This window comes from Artibeus jamaicensis, unplaced genomic scaffold (assembly GCF_021234435.1).
Source record: "Artibeus jamaicensis isolate MK-2021 breed Jamaican fruit bat unplaced genomic scaffold, CSHL_Jam_final contig_387, whole genome shotgun sequence".
NCBI classification, from domain to species: domain Eukaryota; kingdom Metazoa; phylum Chordata; class Mammalia; order Chiroptera; family Phyllostomidae; genus Artibeus; species Artibeus jamaicensis.
In genome coordinates this window covers 11,966,390-11,979,845 of record NW_026521812.1, presented here as the reverse complement: position 1 = coordinate 11,979,845, position 13,456 = coordinate 11,966,390, and the positions used below count along the sequence as shown (strand labels likewise).

The following is a 13,456-nucleotide window of genomic DNA, read 5'->3' as shown; positions in this document are numbered from 1 at the left end:
TTCGTAGGAATGGTCAAGACGAAGCATTAGGAAGACCACAGAAGTTGGGGGATTATTAGGTCCATGGTCCTGAAAAAGAAAATGTTAAAGATGACAGGTGTTGCTAAACACCCACTTATTATTAGAGCCAAACACATATAGATAGGCCTGTGTCCCAAAATAGACAATAACTCCAGTGTCTCTCAGGCTAACCCCACACTGGAGGAACCTAAGTGTGTTGTTACTATTGCATTCTTAGTGGAGAATTAATGGAATTAATTAGTGGAATTAATCGATCACTTTGTTGCCTTGTTTGGGTTCGGTTTGCAGTTCCTTGGTTCATGGATGGATCTTGGATCCTCAGATGAGTCAGCCCAGCTGTAAGCAGCAAGTAGTGATACAGCATCAGAGTGGATGACAGAAGGAACGGAACCAATAATGGAGTGACTGGCAGGGTTGTCTGGTTCCTGGGTGGCCGTGGCCACATAAACAAAGCTCTGCCCTTGTGAGTGTGTCGAGAAGAGTTACACTAGTCCCCTCACCCAGGAAAGTCAGCAGCTGAACCACCAGCAAAAGCCAGAAAGACTTGTCTTTCTTCTGCTTTTTCTCTTTTAAACAATCATCCCTAGATCTTCTCTGCACCACTTTAAATAAAAACACAAACCTAATGACATTTTTAATGCCTAATTTATTCATGGTGATCATGTCTCAGGTAAATGTGGTACCAAATGATTTTTGTGTAATAATCCTGGTTTCAGAATTCGATCATTGTTTTAATATGGGTTCTCATGTGCACACAAAGTGGAATCTGTGAGAAACTGGCAAATATAGGCAGCCACTTAACTTGCATAATATAAATAACTTGCAATACCCAATGACTCCAGTGCAGTAAGTGGTCTTCTGTACCACTTACTTTGAATGGAGTGTTGCTCCATTCAAATCAGCCAACCTCAGCAGCAGCAGGAGGCTTCAAAGATGTGATTCAGAAATGAAAACACTGTGGAGGTTTTCAAAGTCCCTAAGATCTTATAGGCAATCCTGCTCATTTTAAAACTTTCTTGTGATGATAAATGATATTCATAAAATAAAGAAAATGTGGCAATTAAAGTAGTCTAAAATAGCATCTAATTTATGTACAACAAAGATAGAGCTTGAGTGAAAAAGAGGTATATTTTAGCTCTAAATCAATAGTAATATGCAGTAAGCCTTCATATGCATGATTTTTCTAGGTGACCGTAGGGACACCTTGCAAATATTAAAGGATTAAACATTGATAAAAAATGTGTTCACTAGGAAATTCCTTACAACTGTGCATTCATAACTGTTATAACAACAATAATAGGAATTATAGGAACCTACTTAATGGTGTGGTCAGTATGGATTTAAATCCCCCAAATGATGTTTTCCAAGGCAGAGGTTTACAACTACCATTTCCAGTTAATTTAGGCTTTGGCACAACTATAGTCTTTAAATAGCAGTTTAAATTTTTGATAATCATCATTGCCTCAAAGGTAGTTTTGGATTTAGGACCCAACCCTTTTTTCTTTTTTTGAGATGCTTTTATATTGAACAATAACACGTGGTCCAAATATTCCTGTAGCATAAGTACAGACCAAAGTAAATGTATTTTATATTACATTTTGAAGGAGAAAAAGTTTATATTTTACTAATTGTGATTTATAAATCCTAAATGTATGTACATATATACATATATATGTATCTGGACTTTTCTGTTTCAATGACACTTTTAGTTCTCACACAATCAAGGAAAATATTCTGTTACTTATGAGATAAAATGAGAGTGAAGGATCTAAGGAGTCTCTTCCAAAGCATAGGGAACCACTGCAGAAAAATAAACTGAACTTCTCTGTGGTCAATAAGAGGAGTCACTTCAATAACTGAGGACTGTAATTTATACTACATAGCCAATATATCTATACCAAAGGGATTTTCAAACTTACATAATGAACTCCACACTCAAAGCGAAGGCCCTTTGAAGAATGCAAATACAAGAACCCTATTTTAAGGAGCAAGCAGTATCTGTGTGAAAATTCAAAGATGGACTATAAACCCTGATGGACTTGACTTTCGTTCTTGCTTTGTCTCTAACTTCACGGCGTAACACTGGGTAACTTGACCTTAACCCCTGCTCCCACATTAATAAAAACTGAGATACACAGCACAACTTGCTGAACCAAAATGTGTAAAGTCGATTTCATTGTGCCTGGCAAAGAGCAGATGCCCAGTGTCTGCACTTCTCTGAAACAATTCTCATGTCTTTGTTTGGCTAACTTTTCATCTTTCTCACTTGAATTCAATATAAATTCCTTCTTAGGAAAGCCTTCTCTGATTCCCCAGACTTAACTAGAACCTTCTATTATACTCTTTCATAGCACCTTGTATACCTCTCTGATTCTTATAATTTTAACTAATCATGTAATTGATACTATAAATACCAGAAGGGCATTGAATATGTTTTTCTTATGTTCCCAGTGTCTAGGGAGTATATATTTTGATTACTTTATATTAAATTCATAAAAATAACTATTGAATGTGATACTGGTTAGTCCACATAAAAATTAAGATGAATAACACAGGGTCTTGATGCTTAAGGAAGTAACAGTTCAATTAGTTAATTAGCTAGAGAGCTAGATAAATAGATAAGATTACAGATATTACAAGTGTATTAATTCAGAAGAGAGGGTTTCAATGAACATTGAGAAAACTTGATGCTTTATATGGATATTATTCTTACAATGCCCACATAAAGTCAGTCCATTTAGAAGAGAAAAATACCAACATCAAATAAGAACGTCATGCCTTTTTATAGCCATAAGGAGCTGACAAGATTAAAGTCAATAGAAGATGACTAAGAGAGTCTTTGAAAATAACAGAATTCACAACTCAAATTCCCTAGTTTTCCTCCCTTTTCCTAGCTTTGTCATCTTTGTTTCTCAATGATCAGCTAGTGCATGGAAGGACTGTGCAGCTAATTATAATTTTATGAAGGGACAGAAAAGACATATCCAGAGAACATGAAGAAAAGTCCTTTCTGTATTTTTTAATTACATTCTATCATTTTTTTACCCTTTCATTCTTTAAGGAAAATCCTTTTTTGTTGTTTTTTACTTTTTTATCTTTGAAACTATAATCAGAGCACTTTTTAGGTCATGGTTAATGTTAGAAAGTGTTTGTGGGATGGGTAAATAAATATGAATTTTCAAACATTTGAGGATGACCTATGGAATTTTGGCCCACACATCTGCAAAGATGATGACTAGTATACTATGGGCCTAATCAAATATTTTTGCTAATGATTTTTTGTTTTATGTTGCATTGACTCTATTACCTTTATCCTTCAGAACTGAAGTCTTCCCAGATTTTTCTTTTTTAATTTCTGCAAGAAGAATCATGAAAAGGAAAGGTTATAATGAATAATGAAGATAAAAATGGCAAGTTTCTTGATGTGTTCTGTTTATTTAGGCCTAAAAAACTCAAAAGGTCTATGAATTGATATTCAAAATATAGATATATACTGAGATAAGATGCCCATAAAACACTGACCTAAATATGCAGAAGATATAAAATAAGTTTATAAATTATTATTACAAGGGTCAAGTTATGATAAACACAAAATAGGCACAAATATTTGGTTGGTCAAAAAGTCCATTTAGTTTTTTCCCATAAAATAAAAGACACAATTTTTATTTTCACCAATAACTTTATTGATTTGGATATTTTGAGTATGTTGGCTATCTCCCATGTGTCATACTGTTGGTTGTTCTCAATTAATGCTGCGATTTGATTGTTATCAATTTCAACAGGTCTACTGGACTCTAAGGCATGGCCTACGGGGGAAAATGTCCAGCACAAAACTTTGTAAACCACTTCTTTAAAAACTATTTTATTGTTATTTTGTTACAGTTGTCCCAGTTTTCCCCCTTTGCCCTCTACCCAGCCCGTCCTCAACTCCCATAGCCAATCCCCACATTGCTGCCCTTGTCTGTGGGTCATTCATACATGCTCTTTGACTAGTCTCTTCTCCTTCCTTCCACCATTATCCCTCTACCCGCCACCCCTCTGGCCACTGTCAGTCGGTTCCATGCTTCCAGGCCTCGGGTTCTATTTTGCTTATTAGTTTATTTTGTTCATTAGAATCCCCTTATAGGTGTTATCATTTGGTGTTTGTCTTTCACTGACTGGCTTATTTGCAAACCACTTTTTACATGTTTGATCAATCATAGCACCTTCTGCAAACACTGCACAAACCCTTTTTTTTTGCATTTCAGTCATATTTTTACCTTTCTTGAAATAATAAAACATAATATGTTAAAAATGTTGTATATTTTCTTCCATCTTCAATATTAAAATGGCTACACAAAAGTTTACCAATCTTGATAATTAAAAAAAAACACATGCTGATATGACAGCTGTCACAATACAATCTAACAAAGTAGTTCCAAGTGAAATTAGAGACAATTAAGTGCTACTAGAGCCCTCTTACAATAAAAACCAATGAACTCTTTGGCCATCCCCAATAAAATGCAATGGGCTTTGGGGAGAGAAGGTAGGGTAACAATAATGCCTAACATTGTCTACTTACTATGTGTCCCAGGAAATGTCTTCTGTTTTGTCATTCAGCATTTACAACAACACTATATGGTAGATAGGTACTGTTCTTATTCCCGATTTTCACATAAATGAATTAAGTAACTTTCCCAAGGTCAAGTAGCTCTTTAAATTGGAGACCTGGGATTTAAACTGATGTCTCTCCGAACTCAACCAGAAAAGTACAGGCTCTGGTAGCCGAATGATGACATCAGGAAGGGCTGTGGTAGTTGGTACTGAGGCCAACCTTGAAAGATGGGAAAAAATTAGACCAACAGAGATGAAGTGGAAAGAAAACACATTTTAGGAGAAGAGAAGAGAGAATAAGGAGGCCTGGGCTTTGCACGTCTCTTGTAACCAACACACTATAGTGGAAGTGATGATGTGACTTTCTAGGCTCAGACAGGAAAAGCCATGCAGCTTCCTTCTGCTGCTCCAGGAACACTAGCTCTGAGGAAGCTGGGTGCCATGTAAGTACATGACACCACCATGCAGTGGACGTTACATATGAAGTATGTCCAGAAAAAGCTCAACCATTGTTAATATAGTGAGAATGGTTTGCATGACATCGATGTAACCTGACAGCCTAGGAGAGTGGGCTGGAATGCACATGTGTGAACAATGATGAGTTCATTGTACTAGTCAGCAGGGGCAGTAGACACCACTGAGTGAGCATGTATACTGTGTGACCTTCACATTCAAAATGACTGAGTGAGTAGAGCAACAAATCTGTATCAAATTTTGCATTAAGTTTGAACATTCTTCCACTGAAACTGTTTGGATAATTCAGAAGGCCACAGCTATGAACAACTGGTGATTGGCAGCTCACTCATGCATCATATCTTCTGCAGAGTTTTTTTTTGTGAAACATCAAATCACTCAGGTGACTCAGGACACTACAGTCCAGTGGTGCCCTGTGACTTATGGCATTCCCCAAAACTAAAATTGCCTTTGAAAGGGAAGAGATTTCAGACTGTCAATGAGACTCAAGAAAATATGACAGGGCAGTTGATAACATGGAAATTGGGAGAACCATGTGAAGTCCCAAGGTGCCTACTATGAAGGGGACTGAGGCATCATTGTCCTATGTACAATGTTTCTTTTATTTGGCATCTTTTTCAATAAATATTTTTATTTTTCATGTTACATGTTTGGATACCTTCTGCACAGACCTTGTATAAGCAGTCCAGTCAACAGCTCAAGCTGTGCTCCCAGCCAACAGCTAGCAACAACAGCTAGACATGCAGACAAGCCAACCCGGACATCCCAAAGTTGGTTACTTTAGATGACTAGTGTTCAAACCCACGCCTGACTGAAGTCATATGACATGCTCAAGTGAAAATTTTCTGGTTGATCTCTTCTGAATTCCTGACCCTCTAAATCATGGGCACAGTAAAATTGGTTGTTATTTTACATGACTAAGTTTTGGAGTAGTCTGCACATGGAAACAGTCCAGGAAATAGCTAATGAATAGCAAAATATTACATACACCCTGTGCCATGTAACTTTTCCAGTAGAGATAGATATAGAGATAGCAGATAAATTATTTTCAAAATTGGGGAAGGTTTCCAGTGATAAGATGCCAGTTGGGTTTAGGATCTCACTGGTCAGGAAATGCAAATTTAACAGTATAAGGGGGTGTAGGATCAGTAAATCCGATTATTTAAATAGCTGAGTATCAAATTAAAAAAACAACTCCTGTTTACTTGGTTTACAGAGTGATAATCTGCCATCAATTAAGATATGAAATGTGTGAAGAGAGGCCTTTGGAGGAAGATATATTCTTTGTTTTGAATATATTGTGTTTCTTTGTTAACAAGATACTCAAAAAGGCAATATCTCACTCAGCTGGAAATACAGGTGAAGTGCAGATTATATACAAGTGTTGCAGAAGGAAAGCAATCTGCAGTCTTGTTTATAAATGGAAACTGTCACTATAACCAGTAACACGATGTTCCCAAATCTCATTTACTTTGTTCACACAGATTGACTTGATTTAGTTTCATAAACTAGATGAAAGCAAAATAAGCCAGAAAGTTAAAAACTATTTTTATACATGCATTTAAAAATACTGAATTCATGTATGGTAATATTTTACTTACATGTTTCAAATCCAATGTAATATAATTTGTCTTTATTAATAGCTATATTATTATATATTGGTGATAATAACTTAATTTTTCTGAATTTTGATTAGCTATTGCCAGATGTTTAAAAATGAACACACAGACAATTATCAAAATAGCTATGCAAGACAAGTTTTAAATAATTAACTAGATAAAATTATTTCTTAAGAAAAAATATTCAGTTTCAATAAACCAAGGATTTTAAAAGTTAAAGGCCACAAAAAATAAACAGAAAATAGTATTTGATTTTTCTTCAAGTATTAGCATAAAACAGATAAAATGTACATATAATAATAGTGTTTCCTTCTACAACAATTTTAAAAAGGCCTATGAAACAGACAAAAGACTGAAATAATGCACAATGTTGTAAGAGGAAATAGGCATTAGGGATCTTCTCTGGTACAAACACAAATATTTTGAACTCCAAACAAAGTATTTTAAGGAAATAGTAGTAATAATTATTATCTTTGATTTGGCCATTATTTCTTACTTGTTGCTCTGAAGAATCAACTTTAATATCAGTTTATTATTATTGACATTAAGATTTAACTAAAACGTTTCTGTTAGAGCATCTTAGCTTCATGTCAATGTTAAATCCAGGTAGACTGGGAAAAAAAACAAGAAGCCAATGCTGAGATTGGAGGGTTTAAAAGCTCCTAACAAGCTCATCAGGCAGTTCAGATTCCTGGCTGTGTAAAGAACCAAACTGAAAAATTTTAACTTTCCTTACCTACCTAGCTCTACTGAAGTGTTTGGAAATATGTCAGAAAATGACTTTCTTACCTCTTTTGTAGATATAAGATGCCTACTAATTTGAGATATTTTTAATGGACATGATAAATAAAATCAAAGTATCAACTTTTTGGACTTTTCTCCTTATGGAAAGAATAATTTTTTAAAAACCATATAGAAAGGTTTATTCATAAGTTTAATGATACCTGGTAATTTCCCAGAGTAGGGTTATTAATATACATGGCACCACACATTTAAAATATTGAAATTACTATATAAAACTTGCATTTTTTTAAGTGATGCCATATTTCCTGATGTGATTTGGTTTTTAGGAATTGCATATATTCTTAATAATTAGTATGTAAATGTCCTACCAATACTTGTCATTGTTCATGTTTATTTGGATATAATTTTGACAGTTAGAGGCATTTTAGAAAAAGTATTTTATGGCATTTTATATCTTCTTCAACCACCCAAATATAAGTTTTATATATAAATACAGAGAAAAATATCCTCAAATTGCCCAAATGGTTTAGAATACTGCTTGGAATTCACACGAGAGAAAAAAATATATACTGGTGTTTCATTGAATATTAAATTTGGATGTTTCTGAAAAGGTATAAGGGTTTAATTTTACTCAGGACATTGTCCATTAACTTTATAATTAAGTGTGACTTGGTAAGAGCCATCTTTAACTTTGTCCTAATTTAGTCATTCCCTATTCTGTGGGCTAAAGAACTTGGCACATATATTTTTTAAATTTTAAAATATTTTCTTCTAAATATTTGTTTACAAATCCTTAGTGTAAACATTAGCCATTCATTACAATCAATAAGCCAATATTGATGCATCATTATTAACCACAGTGCACAATTTACATTAGGGTTAACTTCTAGTTTTGTACATTCTATGGATTTTTGACAAATGTGAAAAGACATACATCTACCATTACAGCATAATACAGAATAGTTTCATTTCTCTAAAAATTCTGAGTGCTCCACCTATTTATCGCTCCCAGTTCCCAAACCTATGTTAAACACAAAACTTTTTGCTATCTCTATAGTTTCGCCTTTTCTAGAATGCCATGTAGGTGGAGCTATCAAATTATCTTTTTTGACTTAAAATTTAAGGTTCCTCCAAGTTTTTTGTGGCCTGGCAGCTTGTGCATTTTTAGCACTGAATAAAAATTCTATTGTACAGATGTACTAGAGTTTATTTATCCATTATTATATGAATAATCTATTTGTTCATTACAAGTGTTTAGAAAGTATGGAGAAGCTGGTATATACTTTGTGTGCAGGACATTAGTGGGCAAAAAGTTTCAACTCGTGGGGTAAATGCCAAGAAGCATGATTGTTGGATTGTATGGTAAGAAGAGTTTGAGTTTTGCAAAAAAAACCCACACATTTTAAGAGTTACTTGTGCATTTTGGATAATAGCCCTTTATCAGATATATATGTATTTTCTGCCATTTAGTCTTGTCTTTAAATATTCTTGACAGTATCTTTTGCAGAGAAACACTTTTAAAGTTAATAAAGTCCATTTTATCAATTTTTATTCATGGATTATGACTTTGGTTTGTATTTAAAAAGTCATTGCCAAACCCAAGGCCTCCTAGATTTTCTCTTGTGTTATCTTCAAGAAGTTTTATAGCTTTATGCTTAAATTTTTGTCCATGATCCACTCTCAGTTAATTTTTTGATGTGGTATCACTTGTTGAGAAGTCTACTCTTTCTCCATTTAACTGCTTTTGCTCCTCTGTCACAGATAAGTTGACTATATTTTTGCAAATCTATTTCTGGTCTCTCTGTTTTGTTTCATCAATCTATTTGCCTATTCTTTCACCAATATTATAGTGTCTTAATTGCTGTAGCTTTGTAGTCTTGAAGTCCAGCAGTATTTGTTTTATTTGTTTTTCTCCTTTAATATTGTCTTGGCTATTCTGGGCTATTATTCCTCCATAAAACCTTACAATTGGTTTATTGATACCCACAACCACAGTTTGCCAATATCCACTGAGATTTTTATTATGATTGCGTAAAATCTACAGATAAATCTGGGAATAATTGACATCTTAAGAATTTTGATTCTGCCTATTCATGAACATGGAATATCTTTCAATTATTTATTTATTTTATTTATTTCACTAGAGTTTTGTAGCTTTCATCATGTAAATATATACATATTTTGTTGTATTTATATATTTTCTTCTAAATATTTTTTGGTGCTGATATAATTGTATTATGATTTTAATTTTGATCATTTCAATTTTTTATTGCTGCTATATAGGACAACAGTTGACTTCCATACTAACATGGTATCTTACAACCTTGGTATAATCACCGATTAGTTCCAAGTTTTTCTTTGTTCCTTGGGATTTTGTACTTAGACAATGATATCATATGTGAACAAAGACACTTTCATTTCTTCCTCCCTAATTGCTGTAATTTTATTTTATTTTCTTCTGTTAACTAGTACTTCCAGTACAATGGTGGACAAATGTAGTTAGAAGGGACATCCTTCCCTTATTCCTTACCTTAGTGAGGAACTTCAGTTTCTCTTCATTAAGTATGATGTTAGCTATAATAGGTTTTTGTAGAAGTTTTTTTTTATCAAGGAGAAAAAGTTCCTCTCTATTCCTAGTTTGTTAAAAGATTTTATTGTGAATGGGTGTTAGATTTTGTCAAATGACATCTGTATCAGTTGATATAGTTTTCATAGTTTTATTTGTTTTTTCTTTAGCTTGTTGATGTGATAGATTACATTAATTTATTTTCAAATGTTGAACCAACTTGGTTGTGATGTATACTTTTTGTACATTGTTTGACTTAAATTGCTAATATTTTAGGTTTCTGTGAACTTTTGTAGAAATCCCTCTAAGTGTATATTAAACTTTCTGATGGAAAAGTACATGTAAAAGAAAGTCTGATACTCTCAAAAAAGTTTTGACTGGAGTAAAACAAATGCTAATGCCCTTTAAAAAACTAGACACCATCCTTCCTATATTTTAAAAAGATAAACTTGATCTATTCAATAAATATTTTTTCAGTGTTTCTTTTGTGATTGGAGCTGGAAGAACAAGGTTGGTGCATGAAGCCCAGTCTTTGCTAGAAGGCATGTACATAGTGTGATAAAGACACATACAAGGGGCTCCGGGACCATAGCAGAAGGATTGACAAACTCTAACTGATGCAATGAAAAAAGATCTTACAAAAGCACTGGCACTTGTGGTGGATTCTAAAATTGAATACAAAGTTTGCCATCAAAGAAAATTGAAAAGAAATTTAACATAAGACACTACATGAGTAAACCATGGAGTGTGAAACTCATGTGGCTGGATTGCTGGATAAACAAAATGGGTGCGAATCAGGGAGCCAAGGTGGCAAGGAACCTGAAGCAGCCTCCTATGTCATTAAACTTATATATTTCCAGGGATGAGTAGTCTTTAAAGGCTACAGGTAAACATTTTTTTCTATCATTGTGTAAATTAATTAAAATTTTGCTGATAAGAGAATATGACCCATACTTAATTGAGTAACAATATGTAGAAAGTCATTGTCATTTTGTTTGGAGATAGCCCAGATTAAAACTTCTGGTTACCTACGGTTGTGTTATCCACATCCTTCTGTCTCCAAAGACAATATCTTGTTTTATTTTTTATATTTTCTTTTCTGTGGCTGCCCTGAGCATAAGCTCTCTGTCCTGTGTGCTATTATTAGTGATTCTTATTACTAAATTAATGTTTAGAGAGTCTTTGTTATTTAAATGAACATTCAATGGTATACTTGGCTCCAGAGGTGTGGTTTTTGGATTTTAAGTATAATTAGAGTATATATTTTATTTTATTTTATTTATTTTTAATATATCTTTTTTAATTTATTTTTTATTGATTATGCCATTACAGTTTTTCTATTTCCCCCTTCATTCCCCTCCACCCTGCACACCCCTCCCCCACTATTACCCCCCTTCAGTTTATCACCATGTGTCTCAAGTTCTTTAGATTCTATATTTCCCATACTATTCTTGCCCCCTCATCTATTTTCTATCTACTGTCTATGCTACTTATTTTCTGTACGTTCTCATATTTTAAAATTTAGGTAAAACAAATACCACAAGTATCATAATTTATTAAGTAGATTTATATAATATTTAAAAATATTTTCATTTTAGAATCTGAATCTTACTTTCCTGATTGTACTTTTATACAGAATATACCTATAATCAGAAAAATAAGTCTATAGTCTAGCATTTGAGGCAAAGTGGAAATGTCACAGGCATAGGATACATTTCTTACAAGTGAGAATTAGGCAACATTATCATTGAAAGGTCCTCCGGGGATTGCTTAGTCAAATAATCTTGTCTTATAAAAGAGGCTTTACAAGGCAAGGAACTAACCTAATGTCACAGAGTAAATTCCTGGAAGGGCTAGACTGAACCCTAAGTTTTATTTTGAAAAAGCTCTATAAACTGTTGTTTAAACAGGTTAATATTTCTAACCATCATTGGCTCTCATCAGTTATTTTTTTCAAGAACCAAAAATACAAATGCTAACTCCAAGTTAAAAATTGTTCACCAGGGTTTTCTTTGCCAAGATTCTTAATGAGAATATAGATGTTCCGTATGGTTTATGTGACCAAGTAGCTTTCTTTCTCACACCAAGTGACACATTGGTCCTTGGTGTGCTGTCTGTCCTGAAAATACAAGGCAGCTTACTTTTGCCCATCTGTCCTGAAAGTTGATAAGGTAAATTTAGTGGTAGGAATGGTGATCCCAGTATGAAGTGCAGGGTGAGGTTCCTGAGGTGATCTTACTGATTTAGGGGGCTTTCCCCCACCCAGTAAAATGCCCAGAGACTCTAAGTAACAAAAGGAAAAAGAGGTCATACTAGACAGTGGCAAAATGTTTTTATGGAAACAAGAATTTTATGGAAACCTGTAGATCAATGTAAAAGTACAAACTTTTTTGTGGCTATGTTGCTCTGCTGTGAGACACAGGATTTAGACTTGTCTCTATTAAGAATTAAGGGAGGAGGGAGAAACAAGGTGAGAAAGAAGAGACTAGGAAGCAATTTCCCATTCATGAGATCAAATAACTATTAAACAAACAAATAAATAAATAACGTATTAGATAAAATAAGAATAAGAAGTGAAGTGTGTTATATGAGCAGGTGAGACAGTGGAGAATAGTAAAAGGTTCCCTTGAAAATATATAAAATACGTAAATACGCAGCGTATACTCATTTTCACGTGTGTCGCATGGGTTCCATATGTAGACCATCTTCTCTCTGGAGCCAGCTCCATGCTCTTCATGCCCAATCCCCAGCGCCTAGTCTGTTGTGGGCGCTCAATAAATATTAAACAACCAAAGGACAAACTATTGTTTAGAAATTTAGAATTCACAGAAATCCATAGTAAGTTGTTATTATCATTTAACATTTATTGAGAGTCAACAGCACGACTTAGTCCACATGTGCAAACAGGTCGTTTTATAATCACGTGTCAAACAAATCACTTAATACAACTTGTGTTAACTAAGTGCTCAGTTTTACTCCATTAATCTTAATTGTAAAATCGTTTTCCTTTTTAAGACAATATTGACACATCATGAAATATAAACATCCATCATTTAAATAAATAAGTTCCTTTCATGGAAATCATTACTCTCAGATATTATTAACATTCATGTCAAAATCTGAGCTAAAACTGAAATAGGTACACATCACAGATTCTACATAGACCAGTGCAGATACAAAAAATAGAAGAATCTGAAAGGTGGATGAGGATGAAATTACAAATCATGTAATAGTACTCGAGCTTCCCCTGTTGCTATGACAATTTAAAACACTAATACAATTATGTAGGGTCTCATTGTTTACAAAATAGCATCAGAGGCAAAGACAGACAGAAATGCTTTAGGTGAACACAAATTGGCAAATTTATGAATTTAGAAACACTTCTTAATTTAAGGCAAAAATGCTGTTTTTATTATAGGAAATAAACTGCATTAATACA

General features: G+C 33.8%; 1 protein-coding gene across 1 annotated transcript in view; it reads right to left on the bottom strand.

Annotated features, from left to right (window-relative positions):
• Positions 1-13,456, bottom strand: part of LOC119045002 (triadin-like) — a 158,638-nt gene that overhangs the window by 56,706 nt on the left and 88,476 nt on the right. Inside the window, exon 13 of the mRNA XM_053664795.1 lies at positions 3,329-3,376. Coding sequence (XP_053520770.1) covers positions 3,329-3,376 — 48 coding nt within the window. The remainder of the gene's footprint in view (positions 1-3,328; positions 3,377-13,456) is intronic.